The sequence below is a fragment of the Triticum urartu genome, chromosome 4A (assembly GCF_056163025.1).
Source record: "Triticum urartu cultivar PI428250 chromosome 4A, HENAU_Tu73, whole genome shotgun sequence".
Classification (NCBI taxonomy): domain Eukaryota; kingdom Viridiplantae; phylum Streptophyta; class Magnoliopsida; order Poales; family Poaceae; genus Triticum; species Triticum urartu.
The window spans coordinates 17,203,701-17,221,096 of NC_141876.1; the positions used below are offsets into that span (position 1 = coordinate 17,203,701).

Here is a 17,396-nt window from a genome sequence, read left to right on the forward strand (position 1 = left end):
CCATCTTTTTTAGGATCATGAATCAAGCTTCCTGTCCAAAAAACTTTGTGCATGGCTGCATCCGAAAGTACCATTCCGTGAGATAATATTAATAGCAGAATTCGCTGGTATACTGTTGGTACAAGAACAAAATTATCTGGTATGATACACTAGAGCCAAAAAGATTGCAGGAAAAATTTCCTAGAGACGGAAAAGCCAGAATTCCAGATTGAGTTGGTTCAAAATCAATGCACTACACCCGAGCCCCGTGTCGCTCCCTCGTGGGGCGACCCGGGCCGCGAAACCCTAGCCGCCGCAGGGCGCACTCCTCCCACCACACCTCCCTCCGCCGCCGCCGGCGAGGGCTGGCGGGCAAAGCCCGCGCGGCGTCGGCGGCGGCGGGCCTTCTCTTCCCTCCTGCTTGGACTTGGAGCTGCGCGGGGCTGCTCCCCTGGGCGGAGGAGGCGCTTGGCGGCGCGGGTGTGGAGCGCGTGCGCGGCCTGGCGCGCGCTGGAGGCGGGGCGACACGGCCTTGCTAGCTGGAGACTGGGCGGCGCGCGCGTGGGCTGAGGGGCCGCTGCTGAGCGGGCGCGCGTGGATCTGGCGTGCCGCTGCAGGCGCGGCGGCGGGTATGGCGGGCGGCTGGGCACGGGCTGGAGGTGTGGGGTGACTGCGTCGGGTTGCTATACGCGCCCCTGGGTGCGTGAGACGGTCACCGCGGCCGGTGCGAGATCTACGGGGTTGCGGGGCTCTGGCGGCGGCGATGGCGCGGGCCAGATCTGGACGCCGCGGGCTCTGGCGGCGGCGATGGCGCGGGCCAGATCTGGACGCCGCGGGCCGGTGGCTTGGAGGCGCGTCCGTCCTTTCGTCCTGGGCTGCGCGGCAGCTGGCGGGCGTGCTTGGCTCGTGCTTGCGCGATGGGAGATGCCTGTTGATGCGGGCTGGTGGCTCCTCTGGCGCGGTGGTGGCCGGATCTCGTCGCTAGTGGAGGCTGTCAAGGTGGAGTCGGCGGATGTATGGTGGGCTGGCACGAGGAGGCATTAGGCGCCATAGGAGTGCGGCTGCGTTTCGCGCCTGCTCCGGCGACGTTTTGCCGTGTGGTGGCTGTAGTGGTGGTGTCGGGCGAAGCTGTGGGTGATGAATGGCACCTCGGCTGGTGTTGCATCCTCCTGTTTGGTGGTTCGGTGAGCTCGACGCTGCTTCGGGTAGGAGGACGAGATGGTGGTGGCTGGAGGGAGAGGAATGGCCTCGCTGCGGTTTGTTGCATCCTTCGTCGGAAGATGAATGGCCGACAAACGTTGCATCCTCGAGGAGACGAATGGCGTTGTGCTTGGTTGCATCCTTCCGATGGGAGACGAATGGCGCCGCTAGGGGTTGCATCCTTCGTTCAGTGGGGGATGCGGATGCAAGGTTGGAAGCACGTCGAGCTCGCCGGGGAGGTGCGGTTGGCCGTGGAGGCAGGGATAGTGGTTTGATGTGTAGGCTGGTCGGATCTTGGGTCCGGGCTATACAGGTGAGACTGCCGGCGAAAGTCGTACTCCGGTTGCGGTCGGAGTCGTCGATGGCGGCGCTTTCTAGCGTCGCTTCCTCGTTGGAGGCATCGATGTAGCTGCTCTCACCTTGCCTTTCCCGACGTGCTCAAGGGGAAACCTTTGATCTAGTTTAGATCGGATGATGGCGGCGCTTGTCTGCGTCGCGTTCTCTCTTGGGGGCATCGTCCTGGAGGTGGATCCGGTCGGAGGGACCCGTGGCTCGTGAGGATGTGTGTGTTGTTCGCCGAAAGGCGCTGTTTGTATGGTTTTTGGGTCCGGTTTCCCTTATAAACTGGATCAACCTTCTTTCTCCTGATCAATGAATTTGGTAGTTCAACTACCAACATTCAAAAAAAAAACTATCTCTTCATGAGAGCATGATTCCAACTTTCCAAGTGTTAAAGAGGGCCAAAGGTATAGTGACTTGTGAAACCTGCCCAAGCAAAAGGTATAGTGACTTGTGAAACCTGCCCAAGTCAAGTTTCAAAAAAAAAAAACCCTGCCCAAGTCTTTTTCTGGTTGTCATGGCAAGCTAGTTGTTGACAAGTATTCAGGCCCTGATTGCTGTGGAGGAGTTGCTTGTTTGCATTTTGGCCCGGAAGCATCTGGTGCTTCATGCCAAGTATTTTTGGCCAGCAAGATAATATGATGCACGGCGCAACGGGTCTCTTTCCTGCCTTTTCATCATGATAAACTTATGTGTATCTTGGGCACTATGATTTTGGCTACTTTCCAACAAGAAAAACTTGACCGGAACAAATTGCACTCTTTTCTTTTGACTGGAACAAATTCACCTTTCATCGCCACCTCTTGCTTAGAACACCCGCCATTTTAACACTCACTTGGTTTTATACACAATGGCGCGAATGTTCACGGATTGGTTACTGCATATTTTTTTAAATAACCACATATATTTGATTAAACAAACGGATTACAAATAGTACACATGTGGTCATTACAAAAGACATACATAGATGTCTTGCAATATTGCATCAAAGATTGTGCAAGAAGCAAAATTAAAATTTCACCGCGACAGAATCTTGTGCCACACCGAAATGTCGCCTGCCATCGTCCTCCACCGCCACCGAGGCAACGCTGAAGAAAGAAGGAAACTGCCGTCATACCTAGATCGGGAGAAGCACCTTCGCATACAATGATGCTTATCGAGCCGATGAACCGGACCGCCGCAAGCGATGGGGTCGAGGTTTTGTGGCACGTCGGCTGGGGTTCTTTCCCGTGTCCGCTAGATCCCAACATTGTCAACTTCATCCGATGCAATCGAAGAAGAGGAACGCTGCTGTTTGCCGCCATCCACACACCCCATTGCAAGACATCAAACACAATCTAAGACGGTTGACACCAACGCCACACGGGAAGTGCCGTGTGCCGACCATCAAACACAAATCTCACCGGATCTGAAGACCAACGAGAAGACCGAGCCACCTGTTCCTCGGCGCCACCTATTAGAGCGCCACCAACATGGAGGTAGAGCAAAAGCAGATTATTTCGGCGCAGCGTTGTCTCCACCATTGATGCGGCACTATGAAAGCAAAATTATGCCTATTCTATCTCCTAGAAACTGCCAGGGTCCCCGCCTGCTCCCGCCGTTGGAGCGGCAGACGAAGAGGACGAGGACCCACGTCGTTGCCGGTGTCGAGAGAAACATGTAAGAATCCCCCCCGATCGCCGCTTTGAAGCGGTTGCAGGAGCAACGAACGAAGCGGTAACCAACCGCATTACGACTTGTTCCAGTCTTGTGCGCATCGCCCACCTTAGGCGGTCTAGGAGCCCTCTAACCCCGTTCTCGTTTTTTTCTTCAGAAACACAATGAAGGCACACAGATGCACATATAACATATTTTTTTTGCGGGAAGCACATATAACACATTTATACTCTCATCTCTATGAACACACCTACACTTTATTTTTATGAGCACCTCCAAAAAGTCCGAGCCTGCAAATTCGGTAAATCGCCGTGTTCTCTGTTGGAGACAGGGTTTTGTTTATTTTGTTACATCAGAATCTTTGGAGCTTATCACTTGCTTGGGTGTCGCATAATCCGACGATGATCTTGACCACTCGGTCAGTGCGAATACCACGTATGTCCAGCCTCGTCGCTTCTTACCCAGAGTAGAATCCGAAAGCTTCTGTACAACTTTTAGCATGGCCACCAGTCAATCAAAACGTGGGCAGAGAAGCGATTCTCCCGTGATGGTAGCAAAAGGCAAAATGGAGAACCAGGTTACACTTGTCCAAGGAAGAGTGGAACTGATATGAGCTTAGTTTGGGGCCTACCATGTGAGCTTTGGATTGGAGCCATACCTTCTTCTTCTTTTTTTTGTTCTTTTTTTTTTTGCTAAAAGAACTGGAGCCATACTGTTGCCTCATGCTCACACCTATAATTCAAAATACCTAAAGTGAACACATGATTAGATTTTTTTAAAAAACTTAGGGCATCTCTAACGCCGATCCGCAAATTTTCTCCATCCAATGTTGCCCCATACATTTCAACCCGCATTTGAACTAACCGGATAAAATTCGTGTAAACCGGCCAATATTGATCAAAGTTCGGATAGAAAATAGCATGCAAATTAAGTCTAGTACAACAATGTCTTATATTCGACAAGTTTTTCATCAACGGGTCATATCGTCCCACACATATTCCCCCTTCAACTTCATCTAATAGTGTGTGCACGTAAATGTCTTCCCCCTGCCTTGTGGTACATCACGGCAGCGCGTGCGGGCTATAGAATGTGTATACCAATATTAAGTGAATGAATTAATTAACAAGTTCAGCAAGAAGAAGCAAAACTTACGATCTCGTCCTCTGCCGCGTGCAATGTCCACATTGCCTCTAGCTGACGAACCACGTTACAAAACTTGGTAACGCTAGTCTGGATAGCATACTAGCGAAGCCATAACGACCTCGCACTGCGTTGTCGAACGATGTACATGTCGTAGGACGCAATGTGCTTTCGCGCGTGAAACGATTCATGCACTTGCTGTAGAAGGTCCCCCTCTGCTACTGCCTACGAAATCCTCGGATACCGCCAACCACGCATCACACAACAACTCATCCTCCATGGACGAGTAGCTCGCCATCTTTCATACTCTAAAAAGACTCAACGTTTGAAAATAAGCTCAATGGCATTTGATGGAACACCTGCCGGGCGTGGTGTCCATCATGGAGGTCGTCGACAGGGGGACGAAATGTACCTAGGTACAAACGGCTCCAGGGTGGACAACGTTGTCGCAAAGGCAAGAGGGTGCATCGGTGCTGGTTGCGAACGTTCGACAATGCCTCTGTTGCGACCAGAGAGGTATAGTGACGGCGACTGCACCTACGTGGGGGGAGGGGGGGGGGGTTGGGCCGGGGGTGTCAGAGTCATACGTGGCTGCTGTCCGGACTCGCGCACCCCCCCCCCCCTCCCCCCCTCTCGCAACTTTGTTTTTAATTTGCAGAAGAAAATACATTCTAACCGTTCTGCAGATCGATACAGGGCCGCGTTGGATGTCACAACACGTCTGAACCGTACGGTTTAGGGGTAGGCGTTGGAGATGCCCTTACAAAAAATATTTTGAGTTGACTTCTCAAGTAAAATGACGCATGCCAATGTTGTACTAGTGCGTATTTGATGTTTTTCGAGTCAAGCATTGTAAACTATCACGAAGTTTACCAAAACAAAATCAACATCTAGAATACCACTTTTTGTGTGCACGTGATGTTTCTAAAATACATCTAGAACATCCCAAAATAATGATGTTTTTTAATAACATTGCAAATGCTCTTTATATTTTCAATACAAGAGCACGTGAGCTTTTTTTTCGGAAAAACTTTCAATCTATTCATCTTTAATCATGGTAATACAACGAACATTAGAAATAATAAAAATTACATCTAGATTCCTAGACTACCTAGTGACGACTACAAACACTGAAGCGAGCCGAAGGCGCGTCGCTGTCATCGTCCCTCGCTCACCGGAGCCGGGCAAACCTTGTTGTAGTAGACAATCGAGAAGTCGTCGTGCTAAGGTCCCATAGAACCAACGCACCAGAACAGCAACTGCCGTGGATGAAGAGTGTAGATCAAAAGGACCCAACCTGAAGACACACGAACGACGAACAAATCCAAGCAAATCCACCAAAGACAGATCCGCCGGAGACACACCTCCACACGCCCACCGATGATGCTACACACATCATCGAAACGGGGACTAGGCGGCGAGACCTTTATTCCATCTTCAAGGAGCCGCCACCGTCTCGCCTTCTTGAGCAGGACACAAACCCTAACAAAGCTCGAAAAAAGATATGAAAACAGAGTCCTCCCACCGGCAAGGGCCGAGATCCACTCCGCCTCCATGGCCCTAAGGCCACCGGAGACGGGACGGACCGGCGCCGGCGCCGGTGGGATGCAAAGAACCCTAGTCTGGGGAGGCGGCGGCTGGCTACGTTGGAGGCGGAGCACGTGAGCTTCGGAGACATCAGACATATAAATTGCTGCCCACCATTCCAGTTTTGAAATTTGCATTTCATAACATGATGTGATATGCGCAACAGTTTGTAGGATTTTTTCAACTTCTAGCAAACAAGAAGTTTGAATTATGATAACACACTCTTATATCGGACCAAGGTTAAATTTGAGGGGGTGTCTCATTTTCAAAAGTAGAATGAAATGAAATGGCCATCCTTCCATTTTCGAAAGGGGTGTCCAGGCCAAACACCAAGAAGTGCAACTCATCTCTTCCAAACAATGTGGTGGCCATCCTTTCCCGGTTGGTAGGTAATTTTTTTTATCTATAGTCTATGCCAGAATGGACGTCACAATCATGCGGCCTAGAGTATTCTGTACTTACAAAGCATGTCAAAATGTCCGTCGCTGTCCTGTGACCTAGAGTATTGTAGTGCTGCTTCTGTTGCCTGTGGGTTTGATGTCAACTAGAAAAAGTTGGTATTCCTCACATGATTTGTATTCTCTACGTACCCTCATCGCTGATGTGTTCCCTTTTTAAGGGTCAGTTCTTTTGCTAGCTTTTTTGGGCTTTCAGAATAAGTTGCCCCCTACCCAGCTTATTTTAAAAGCCCAATCAAAATTTTCTTTTTAAAAGCTTACTAGTCAAGTCTTAACTACTAGGCTTTTAAAAAAATAAGTTTGGTTAAGCTTCTAGAATAAGCTAGGTAGGGGTAGCTTATTGCAGTTTATTCTGAAAGCCACCAAAAAAACTGGCCCTAAGAAGATGATTATGGCGCCACCAACATCGTTACAGTATGATTTTTCATTTTTAATTGTAAAAGTAAATTTTAAAAGAAATTATGAGATGGTTTAAAATCTAGTTGCTCGGTTTCATTACGATAACGGTTACTTTAGCTTAAGGTGAGGAAGGTCCATTTCAAATAGTGAGGCAACCACCCTTTGCTATTTATAGTAGAACCTGGTATCCCAGAAAGGCACCTCTGATGCCACCCTCCCTCGCTGGTAGATCGCTACCTTCCTTCTCCTTCGCCGTCTCTCCACTAGTGGCGGTGGACAAGGAGGTCCTGATCTACCGGTGGAAGTTGTAGTTTCCTCCGTCTTGGGGCACTATGTATGTCTTCGTTTGTTCGTCATTCCAGCCCTTTCGACGGTGGTGGTAGCGGTGTTCAATAGTGGTTCCTCTTTTCTTGTCTCGTCCAGATGGTATGTGTACCATTGGATCCATCGATGAGATCGGGTCGACACGTAGGTTTTCATTGTCTGCAACTTCGCCCCTTCTGGCAATGGTTTTAACGGTGTTTATAAGGTTTTCTAAGTGTATGGGACTGTACTGCGTTAACAAAAAAAACATAAGCCCCTTTACTTTCCCCCTAACCCAGCTATCCCTTTTCACCCCTATAAAAAAATCCTATCCTTTTTCATCATGTAATAAATTGTAAAAAAGCACTCGCATAGTTTGGACCCTCTAAATCGGTGGTCATGTATTGCAATTCTGTACTGCATGGGGTGATACTCTCAGAGCATCTTCAACAGCCGCGCTAAATAAGCGCCGCGCCGCAAATTTGGCCATTTTAGCGCGCGCAATCGGTAGAGTGGCTCCAGCGGGCGCGCAATAACCGCGCGCGCGGCATATGGAGTTGGGCGCGTGGTCCGAATCACCAACTCGCTGTGTATTTGGGGCGCCCGCTTCCGCGCGCGGCACACACGAGCGCTCGCGCCGCACTCTCTCCTCCCCGCCACCTTCGCCCCGCGCGCGCCGGCGCCGGCGAACTTGACCCGATGGACGCACGCGCCGGCACCCCGCTCACCCCATCCTACAGCCGCGACCCCTCCACCACCGCCGCCGCAAACTCTAGCGCGGGGAGCGTTGGCCTCGCCTCCGCCGGAGCTCCTCCAAGCATCGGCCTCACGCGCGGCCTGTTCGTGCCGCTGCGGATGACCTCGGCAACGGGTGGTGTCGCGCCGGCGCCGCCCCGTGCCCCCCCCTGGAAGCTCCCCAATGCGGCGCGACCGAAGAAGGGCAAGACATCTGCGAAGAAGAACAAGGCGGCGGACGGCTCCGGCACCTCGAAGGCGAGGAGGAAGAAGCTTGCAGGGCGTGTGACGGGCGCGGCGGCTACCGAAGCGCCGGCGAGCTCACTCGTTGAGCCGACGGCCGGCGCGCACAACGTGTTCGACGATATGTCCCAAAGGTAGAAATTTTTTCCAACTTCTCTTTTCTTGTTATTTTTTGAATGCATTCATATAGATAGCTTATTTGCATTGTTCTATATATTTTGTAGTCTCAACGATGATGCATACATGTCAACTATGGGTGTTGGCTCCAACAATTCAAATTGGTCTCAAATCAATGACATGCATTTCGAAGACCATGAGTTCGAGGTGGACGAGGATGGTGAGGGCATTGTCGACACGCCGAAAGGAAGAGCGGGCAATTACACCAACACCGAAGACATCTTACTATGCAATACTTGGTTGCAAGTGTCGAGGGATCCATCCGTTGGAGGTGATCAAAGTAGAGATGCTTATTGGGGCGGATGAAAGAACACTTTGATGTTCGCAACGTGAGTGGAATTGACCGCTCCGAGCGATCACTTCGATCCCGATGGTCGACAATCAATAAGGGTTGTCAAAAGTGAGCGGCCGCACAAAAGGCGGTTGACAAGTTGAACCCAAGTGGCACCAATGAGGACGATAGAGTAAGTGACATTTCATCCATGTTCATCATACTTGTTGTTGGTGTTTGAAGTGCTAACTTGTTTTGTTTTCATGTAGTACAACATTGCACAAAACTTGTTCAAAGGAGAGGAGAAGAGAACCAAGAAGGGGAAGATCAAGAAAGGAAGGATATTTACCTTGCCTCATTGCTATGAAGTGTTGAAGGATGATGAGAAATGGAAGAAGCGTGATGATTTGGATGATTTGGATTTGAGCAACAAACGCAAGCGAACAATTGAGTCGGATGATGATGATGATGAGGAGGATGATGCATCAAGTGATGACGGCAAGAGAAGCCCCACACCCAACTCGGTTTCATACTCGAAGCCAAAACGACCGGATGGGTGCAAGAAAGACGCAAAAAAAAAGAAGAAGAGGAAAGGAGATGATGAGCTCAAAAATGCTATGGAAGCTATTGTGAAGGCGAGAAAAGAAGCCAACGAGGTGAGGAAAATGGCAAGGAACCAAGATGCCGCGGCCGAGGAGAGGAGGTTGGCGGCCGAGGAGAGGAGGGTGGCAACCGAGGAGAGGAAGGCGGCTTTGGAGGAGAGGAAGGTGAGCAATGAGGAGAGAACTAGATTGTTGAAATGGGAGAAGCACTTGTTCTTCTTGGACACATCTATCCTTAATGCGGCGCAAAAGGAGTATGTCAATCTTACCTGTGAAGAAGTCTTAATCCAAAAAATAGCTATGATTCGTGCAATGGGTGGCGGTGGCCTTGGCGCCATGGGAGACATGGGTGGCTTCGGAGCCACCGTGGGCGGCTTAAGTGCCATGGGAGCCATGGGTGGCTTTGGAGCACCGCCCGGCGCCATGGCCGCCATGGGAGGCATGAGTTTTGCTTCTCTCATGGGAGTCATGGGTGCACCTCCAGCCGCCATGGGCGGAATGTCTTCCGGTGAGCCTCACACACCTTTCCATGAAGATGCCGTTGAAGATCTTGCCAACACCGTTCGAGTTTCACGTGATGCGGTGCGCGACAATGAGGAGGAGGAGGAAGAATCATCTTCGGAGGAGGAAGAATTGTCTTCCAAAGATGAGGACGAAGACGAGGACGAGGCTTGATGTGTCTTTCGTTTGTGTCATGAACTTGGTTTGCATTTTGAACTTGGTTGGATGAACTTGTTGTCATGATTTTGAACTTGTGGGCATGAACTTTTATTCATCAACTTGTTTATGTGAAATTTATATGTCATGTTCATTGTATTTCAATGCTTGAAATTCATTTTGTGTCCAAAATACAATATATGGCAATGCCCCGGCGAGTCGCGCGCGCTGCATTTTAGCGCGGTTGTTGGAGCCAGCGCTGCCGACCGCACAAAACCAAGCGAAGGGCGCGCGGGAAAGTGGTTTTTAGCGCGCGGCGTATTGGGCGGCTGTTGGAGATGCTCTAACCGATGTTACTTCAACGATTTATAATGTACCGTGTTGAAAAAAACATAAGCCCCTTTACTTTCCCCCCTAACCCAGCTATCCCATTTCACCCCTTATAAAAAATCCTATCCTTTTTCGCCATGTAATAAATTGTAAAAATGCACTCACATAGGTTGTAATATTTTTTTGTTCTAACTTAAGGTGACTGGACCGTGGTGATGCACTGCAATTCTGTACTGCATGAGGGTGATACTCCAACTGACGCTACTTCAATGATTTATAGATCTCGCCTCAAGGAGCGAGCGACTGTTGCAACCTTTAAAGTCTGGTATGACGAGAGCGTTTGTATGTGTCTATTTTCTTTACATACAATCTTCAATCTCTTTTGGCTGGCGTAAGACTGAAGGAAGTAGAACACTAGTACTCCCTCCGTAAACTAATATAAGAGCATTTAGATCACTACTATATAGAGAAGTATGATTTTCTAGTTGTTCCACGTCCAGTTGTCTGTGTGTTGGACCGACTTTTGTTTGCCCCTTTGATGTTGTTGCTGTTGTAAAAGGCTCACCGCCTGCCTGCCACCGGTTTACCCACCTACCATCTTTCATTGCTACGTACTCCTCTCATCTTCAACCTTCCGTTTCCGTTCCTTGTTGGTTTCTTGGTTTCTTCCACCACCTTCCCTTCCCCCACTATCCCTTGCGCGACACGTGGGAAGCCACCACCTCTATCCATTTCGGGTTCGGACGATTAATCTCTTCACACTCCCTCCCTCTCCCGCACAAAAACAAAGACCATACATTCATATAAATAATACTAAATCCTAGAAAGAAGAAGCAGAAGAGCAGAGGAGGAGGGTCCAGAAGAGTAGTTGGCGGTGGGAAGATCGATCCAGAGGCTGCGCACCGCCTGCCCGCCTCCATGGCCATGGCCAGCAGGCAGGAGGGGAGCCTCGACGCCGTGCTCAAGGAGGCCGTCGACCTGGTAATTAACCAGTCAGTCCATTAACCAACGCCCTGCTCTTGGGGTGGCGCTTCCTGCTCTTGGAATGTGGATGGGTTGCCGTTGCGCGCAGCTGGGCTTTTTTACCGGGGCTTAGTTGTGTTCTTCTAGTTCTAGGTCAATTCTTGTTCGGCATCGCCTTTTGTTTTGTTACTACTGTAATCACCACCTTCTAGGTCTGCTCTGTTTTGTTGCTGACAGAGGATCCCCTGCCTTGAAGGTTCACTTGCATTAGTTTCTGATTTCGGAATCTCGCACTAGAACTTTTGATTGTTTTTTGCGTGCCGTGCAGGAGGGCTGCCTGTAAATGTATTTACTCTAGCTTTGCTGTAATATTATTTTGCAATCTTTTTTTTTGTTCTAACTTAAGGAGGTGACTTGACCGTGGGAAAAAGTGTGTACTCATGATCCTCTGTTTAATTGGAAGAAAAAAAAAGTCTCTTGGTTCTCTCTCTTATGGGTTCCTTGGAGTAGTACGCTGCAGCATACGTGCACGTTCACATTTTGCTCATGCTAATGGTACTTGCTTGGATTGCTAAAAGCGATCGTCGTAAAAAAATTTCAGGAGCACATCCCGATCGATGAAGTGTTTGAGAACCTTCGGTGCAGCCATGAGGGGCTCACTTCCGAGCAGGCGCAGCAGCGGCTGCAGATCTTCGGCCCGAACAAGCTCGAGGAGAAGGAGGTCAGGTTCATTCAGCACATTTTATTGTGGGGAAAGATTTTGTCCTTCCTGTTCTTGAGAGCAGTAATGTTCTTCTCATTGATGTTATGCACTTGATTAAGTTGGAGCGTTTGATGGCTGCAGGAGAGCAAGTTCCTCAAGTTTCTGGGGTTCATGTGGAACCCACTCTCATGGGTCATGGAGGCTGCGGCGATCATGGCCATCGCGTTGGCCAACGGAGGGGTAAGACCTAACACATACTCGCTCCATCCCAAAATAAGTGTCTCAACTTTAGTAACTTCAATACAACTTTATACTAAAGTTAGTACAAAGTTGAGACACTTATTTTTGGGACTGAGTATATAGCAGAATTTGTGGTAATGTTTTAGTTAGGTGCTGAGTGGACTGTATGTCTTAGTTAGGTGCTCAGTGGAGTGTATGTCTTGCTCTGTTCTCAACATGTGAGATGTGTGTTCTGTAATCAGGGGAAGCCACCAGATTGGCAAGACTTTGTCGGTATCATCACGCTGCTACTTATAAACTCCACCATCAGTTTCATTGAGGAGAACAATGCCGGAAATGCCGCCGCCGCGCTTATGGCCCGTCTTGCACCAAAAGCCAAGGTCCATATTCAACTTAATTGTGGCCTTTTCCTTTCCCCTGTTTCTGCTTGTACGTGTCACCTTGTCGGAGTCCATCTGAACTGTGAAACTCATTTCTTATGTTGCTAAGTAGGTCCTCCGTGACGGAGGTTGGACCGAGGAGGAGGCAGCCGTCCTTGTGCCTGGTGACATCATCAGCATCAAACTTGGAGATATCATTCCTGCCGACGCCCGCCTCCTAGACGGCGACCCTTTGAAGATTGATCAGGTTCTTCCTGCCCTTCACATTCAAGTCACCTTCAGCTTTGCTTTGAAGTTAAATAGGTTTCCACATCTCACTGTTTAGTCTTCTGTTTATAGTCTGCTCTGACTGGAGAATCGCTGCCAGCCACCAAAGGTCCTGGTGACGGCGTCTACTCCGGTTCGACGGTCAAGCAAGGCGAGATCGAGGCTGTTGTCATAGCAACTGGTGTGCACACTTTCTTTGGAAAGGCCGCACATCTCGTCGACTCCACCAACCAAGTTGGCCATTTCCAACAGGCAAGCTTTACAAGGCTCACATACTTCTATCGATCTGGCACGGTTATCAAATTGAATAATGTGTTCATTATCATGCAACTGATGCAGGTGCTAACTGCCATCGGGAACTTCTGTATTTGCTCGATAGCCGTGGGAATGTTCATCGAGATCATTGTCATGTATCCTATCCAGCACAGGGCATACCGCCCCGGGATCGACAACCTTTTGGTGCTTCTCATTGGTGGCATTCCCATAGCGATGCCCACAGTCTTGTCCGTCACCATGGCGATTGGGTCTCATCGCTTGTCTCAACAGGTTTGCATCATTCCGGGGACAGTGTTAACCATATTGTGACCAGACCTGAACTTTTTCACTATGGAATCAATTCCTGAGTTTTCTTCCTGCAGGGAGCTATAACAAAGCGAATGACTGCAATTGAAGAGATGGCCGGCATGGATGTTCTTTGCAGTGATAAAACTGGAACCCTGACTCTAAATAAGCTCAGTGTGGACAAGAACCTAATCGAGGTTCGCTTGAACACCCACTTTGTGTTATCTGACATGTAACATCAAAGCACTTACATACTTTCTTGGTACAGGTATTTGAAAAAGGAGTGACTCAAGACCAGGTAATTCTGATGGCTGCTAGAGCATCCCGGATAGAAAATCAAGATGCCATTGATACAGCAATAGTTGGGATGCTAGGCGATCCAAAAGAGGTACATTGATTTGTCGAATAATGAGACGTACAACTATCATGTTTATTTGCTAAAATGGACACCTGTTAACGCTTCCCGTAGGCGCGTGCTGGTATTCAAGAGGTTCATTTTCTGCCGTTCAATCCTACCGACAAAAGAACTGCCTTGACATACATCGATGGTGATGGAAAGATGTGTCGTGTTAGCAAAGGTGCACCAGAGCAGGTATAATCTTTTTTTACTGCAAAAAGCTTAAAAAACATTTGCATAATGATGTAGATTGATTTCAGAAAATGACCTGCAGATTCTCAACCTGGCCCACAACAAGTCAGAGATCGCACAAAAAGTCCACACTGTCATCGACAAGTTCGCGGAACGTGGACTTCGGTCACTTGGTGTAGCATATCAGGTGAGAAAGGTTCTGGGGGTGCCCCTTCACAGTGCAGTTCAAGCTTGCAAGGCAGGAACTTAGTGGTCGTCATTCTTTTCTGCCTTGTAGGACGTGCCAGACGGGAGGAAAGAGAGCCTGGGTAGCCCGTGGCATTTTGTTGCTCTCTTGCCACTCTTTGATCCACCGAGGCACGACAGCGCCGAAACAATTCAAAGGGCACTTAACCTTGGTGTGAATGTGAAGATGATCACAGGTACACTGCCAATTGGGTTGTACTACTTTTTTGCTCTGTTCTTAAATATCCAATTCGATGAAGATGATCACAAGTAAATGCACTACCGGTTGAATTCTATTTTGTTCTCTTCTCTCTATTCTTAAATCTCCCAATTTTTATGAGCACCATGTCTTTGATGTTTACTATTTTTTATTTGTGACGTCATGTAAGTATCCCTTAAAAAGCTGTGCCATAAGTAGAGTTGGAACATTGAACAATATGTTGTATCTTATCTTGTTTTATTTATAATTTCAGTTTCAATAATTTTGGTAATACATCTTATTGTGCTTTTTTTTCCTTAGGCGACCAGCTCGCGATTGGGAAGGAAACAGGGCGTCGTCTAGGAATGGGTACAAACATGTACCCTTCATCTGCTTTGCTGGGGCAGAACAAGGATGAGTCTATTGCTGATTTACCAGTCGATGATCTAATTGAGAAAGCCGATGGTTTTGCTGGCGTATTCCCAGGTATGTGTTGTAATCAGTTAGAAGAAAATAAAATCAAAGAAATGAAAAAGGGACATAACAATAATATGGTAACATTTTTTCTTTGCTCAGAACACAAATATGAGATTGTGAAACGCCTACAAGCACGGAAGCACATTTGTGGAATGACTGGCGATGGCGTAAACGATGCACCAGCCCTAAAGAAAGCTGATATTGGTATAGCGGTTGCCGATGCGACAGATGCAGCGAGGAGTGCTTCTGATATCGTACTCACCGAACCTGGTCTAAGTGTGATCATTAGTGCCGTCCTTACCAGTCGAGCGATTTTCCAGTGGATGAAGAACTACACTGTATGTGAGATTGAACCCAGTGGATGAGATTTTTTCTTTCCCCTAAAAAATATTTGAAGAGTTGCTCCTTCATTTATGCTTGTGTTATTTAGCCCATATGCTAATCAATCCGCATTCATGCTTGCAGATCTATGCGGTCTCAATTACAATACGTATTGTGGTATGTTTGATTGACTCTTACTAGGATCATAATTTTGCCAAAGTGCATTGGCTCATGCTCTATTTACATAGCTGATGATTCTCTTAGGTGTCAATTATAACTATTCATTTAATGAGCTCTTTTCCTGTTAACACTGATTTTCCAGTTTATGATCTGTGAAATTATGTCCATGAACCTTACATTTTTTATTCTGTGATTATGCATCTGATCCCTCTTTATCCCCAACAGCTTGGATTTATGCTACTTGCCCTCATATGGGAATTTGATTTCCCGCCATTTATGGTCCTGATCATAGCAATTCTGAATGATGGTACATTACTTTATTTTCCTTCCATTCCTCCTGCGCCTCACAATATCGCCATAATGTTCACCCTTAACCATTTTGTGGCATGAAAAGGTACCATAATGACAATATCCAAGGATCGAGTAAAGCCTTCTCCACTACCTGACAGCTGGAAGTTGGCTGAAATTTTCACAACAGGGGTGGTTCTTGGCGGATACTTGGCAATGATGACTGTCATTTTCTTCTGGGCTGCATACAAGACTAACTTTTTCCCTGTAAGGAGTACCTAAATGAAACTGAATTCTGTTTTTTTCTGAAACATTGATTTCAGATAATGAACTAACCTCGTGATATGTGGTTCACCAAGCTACCAACTAATAGGACCATTATACTAGTTTGTGATCTGATCCTCAGACATGCATTGACACTTGTTCAATAAATTTTCAGAGGGTCTTCCATGTAAAAAGCCTTGAGAAGACCACTCAAGATGACTTCAAAATGCTTGCCTCTGCTGTATACCTTCAAGTCAGCACCATCAGCCAAGCTCTCATCTTCGTTACAAGGTCTCGAAGCTGGTCGTTCGTCGAGCGCCCCGGCTTTCTCCTGGTCTTCGCTTTCTTCGTCGCACAGCTGGTATTTTTTTTCCTCACGGCCTCGCCCTCCTCTCTTTGCTTTACATGTATGTAAATTTACAAGTCAAGTTCCAGTAGCAAGTTTCACCACCCCCTTCAAAAAATGCAGATAGCTACACTGATCGCTGTATACGCTGACTGGGGATTCACTTCGATCAAAGGCATCGGATGGGGCTGGGCTGGCATCGTGTGGCTCTACAACATCGTCTTCTACTTCCCGCTTGACATCATCAAGTTCTTCATCCGATACGCTTTGAGCGGCAAAGCATGGGATCTTGTCATTGACCAAAGAGTAATTAATTCAAATTGCACCACCATATTTTCCCTCCTCTTTTTAGCTATTGAGAACCCACTACATTCGATGCATCTTGTAAATGATGGTTCATTTGTCCTTTTTCTTTATAGATCGCGTTTACAAGGAAGAAGCACTTTGGCAAGGAAGAGAGGGAGCTCAAGTGGGCCCATGCACAAAGGACGCTCCATGGGCTGCAGCCACCGGATGCCAAGCTGTTCCCTGAGAAGGCGGCCTACAACGAGCTCAGTCAGATGGCCGAGGAGGCGAAACGGAGGGCCGAGATTGCAAGGTATGTAGGGCTAGATACCCAGCAGGCACTTGCAAATTAGAGAATCCCATCTTCCATATTTTTTGACAACTACTCCCTATGTTAGCTTAAAAATCGCTCTTATATTATGGGGCGGAGGGAGTATGAATCTAACTATGTGCTTGTTGATTGTACATGGCAGGCTCAGGGAGCTCCACACTCTCAAGGGGCATGTGGAGTCAGTTGTGAAGCTGAAGGGCCTCGACATCGACACCATTCAGCAATCTTATACCGTGTGATAGATTTTTTTTTCGAAAAAGTGGGACTCCTTGGCCTTTGCATCAGAATGATGCATACGGCCAATTTTATAAATAAACAAATAGGTTCAACAAGGTCTAAAAGTCTAAAACAAAAGTAATGTCAAGCTCATAAAGAGCCAAAGAGCCAACGAGGAGCTAAAGGTAGAACAAATATTCCTTCAAATTTTATCGACCACCGATACAACTCTACGCACGCTTGACGTTCGCTTTACCTAGAACAAGTATGAAACTAGAAGTACTTTGTAGGTGTTGTTGGATAGGTTTGCAAGATAATAAAGAGTACGTAAATAAAAAATAGGGGCTCTTTAGATAAAGAAACAATAAAGTAAATATAGCGAGTGTGAAAAAGTGGTGGTAGGAGTTGCGAAATTGCCTCTAAACAATTGACTACTTTACTAGACCGATAGCAAGTATTATGTGGGAGAGGCCACTGCTAGCATG

At 47.8% G+C, this 17,396-nt stretch overlaps 2 protein-coding genes across 3 annotated transcripts; both read left to right on the forward strand.

The window, feature by feature from the left end:
- Positions 1 to 9,104: 9,104 nt before the first annotated feature.
- Positions 9,105 to 9,764, forward strand: LOC147974494 (uncharacterized). Its single transcript, XM_087520055.1, has one exon. It carries the CDS (start codon positions 9,105 to 9,107, stop codon positions 9,762 to 9,764), a length of 660 nt encoding a protein of 219 aa, XP_087376181.1.
- Positions 9,765 to 10,776: 1,012 nt separating this feature from the next.
- LOC125550287 (plasma membrane ATPase 1) lies at positions 10,777 to 17,144 on the forward strand. Of its 2 annotated transcripts, XM_048713251.2 has the most exons (21): positions 10,781 to 11,057; positions 11,641 to 11,760; positions 11,884 to 11,982; positions 12,225 to 12,362; positions 12,475 to 12,609; positions 12,702 to 12,881; positions 12,969 to 13,175; positions 13,268 to 13,387; positions 13,459 to 13,578; positions 13,660 to 13,782; positions 13,862 to 13,966; positions 14,057 to 14,201; positions 14,525 to 14,689; positions 14,780 to 15,018; positions 15,146 to 15,178; positions 15,407 to 15,488; positions 15,576 to 15,736; positions 15,909 to 16,094; positions 16,203 to 16,385; positions 16,499 to 16,677; positions 16,838 to 17,144. In XM_048713251.2, exons 1-21 carry the CDS (start codon positions 10,995 to 10,997, stop codon positions 16,932 to 16,934), a joined length of 2,880 nt encoding a protein of 959 aa, XP_048569208.2. In that variant the 5' UTR covers positions 10,781 to 10,994; the 3' UTR covers positions 16,935 to 17,144. The 2 variants fall into 2 exon arrangements, with proteins under 2 accessions (XP_048569207.2, XP_048569208.2); XM_048713250.2 differs by having other exon boundaries at positions 10,777 to 11,057; positions 14,525 to 15,018.
- The last annotated feature ends 252 nt before the right edge of the window (positions 17,145 to 17,396 follow it).

Coding starts and splice junctions, on each gene's coding strand:
- LOC147974494 (XM_087520055.1), top strand. CDS start 9,105: ATGGAAGCTATTGTGAAGGCGAGAAAAGAAGCCAACGAGGTGAGGAAA.
- LOC125550287 (XM_048713250.2), top strand. CDS start 10,995: ATGGCCATGGCCAGCAGGCAGGAGGGGAGCCTCGACGCCGTGCTCAAG. Junction 11,761..11,883: donor ACAAGCTCGAGGAGAAGGAG/GTCAGGTTCATT, acceptor TGATGGCTGCAG/GAGAGCAAGTTCCTCAAGTT. Junction 13,967..14,056: donor CACTTGGTGTAGCATATCAG/GTGAGAAAGGTT, acceptor TCTGCCTTGTAG/GACGTGCCAGACGGGAGGAA.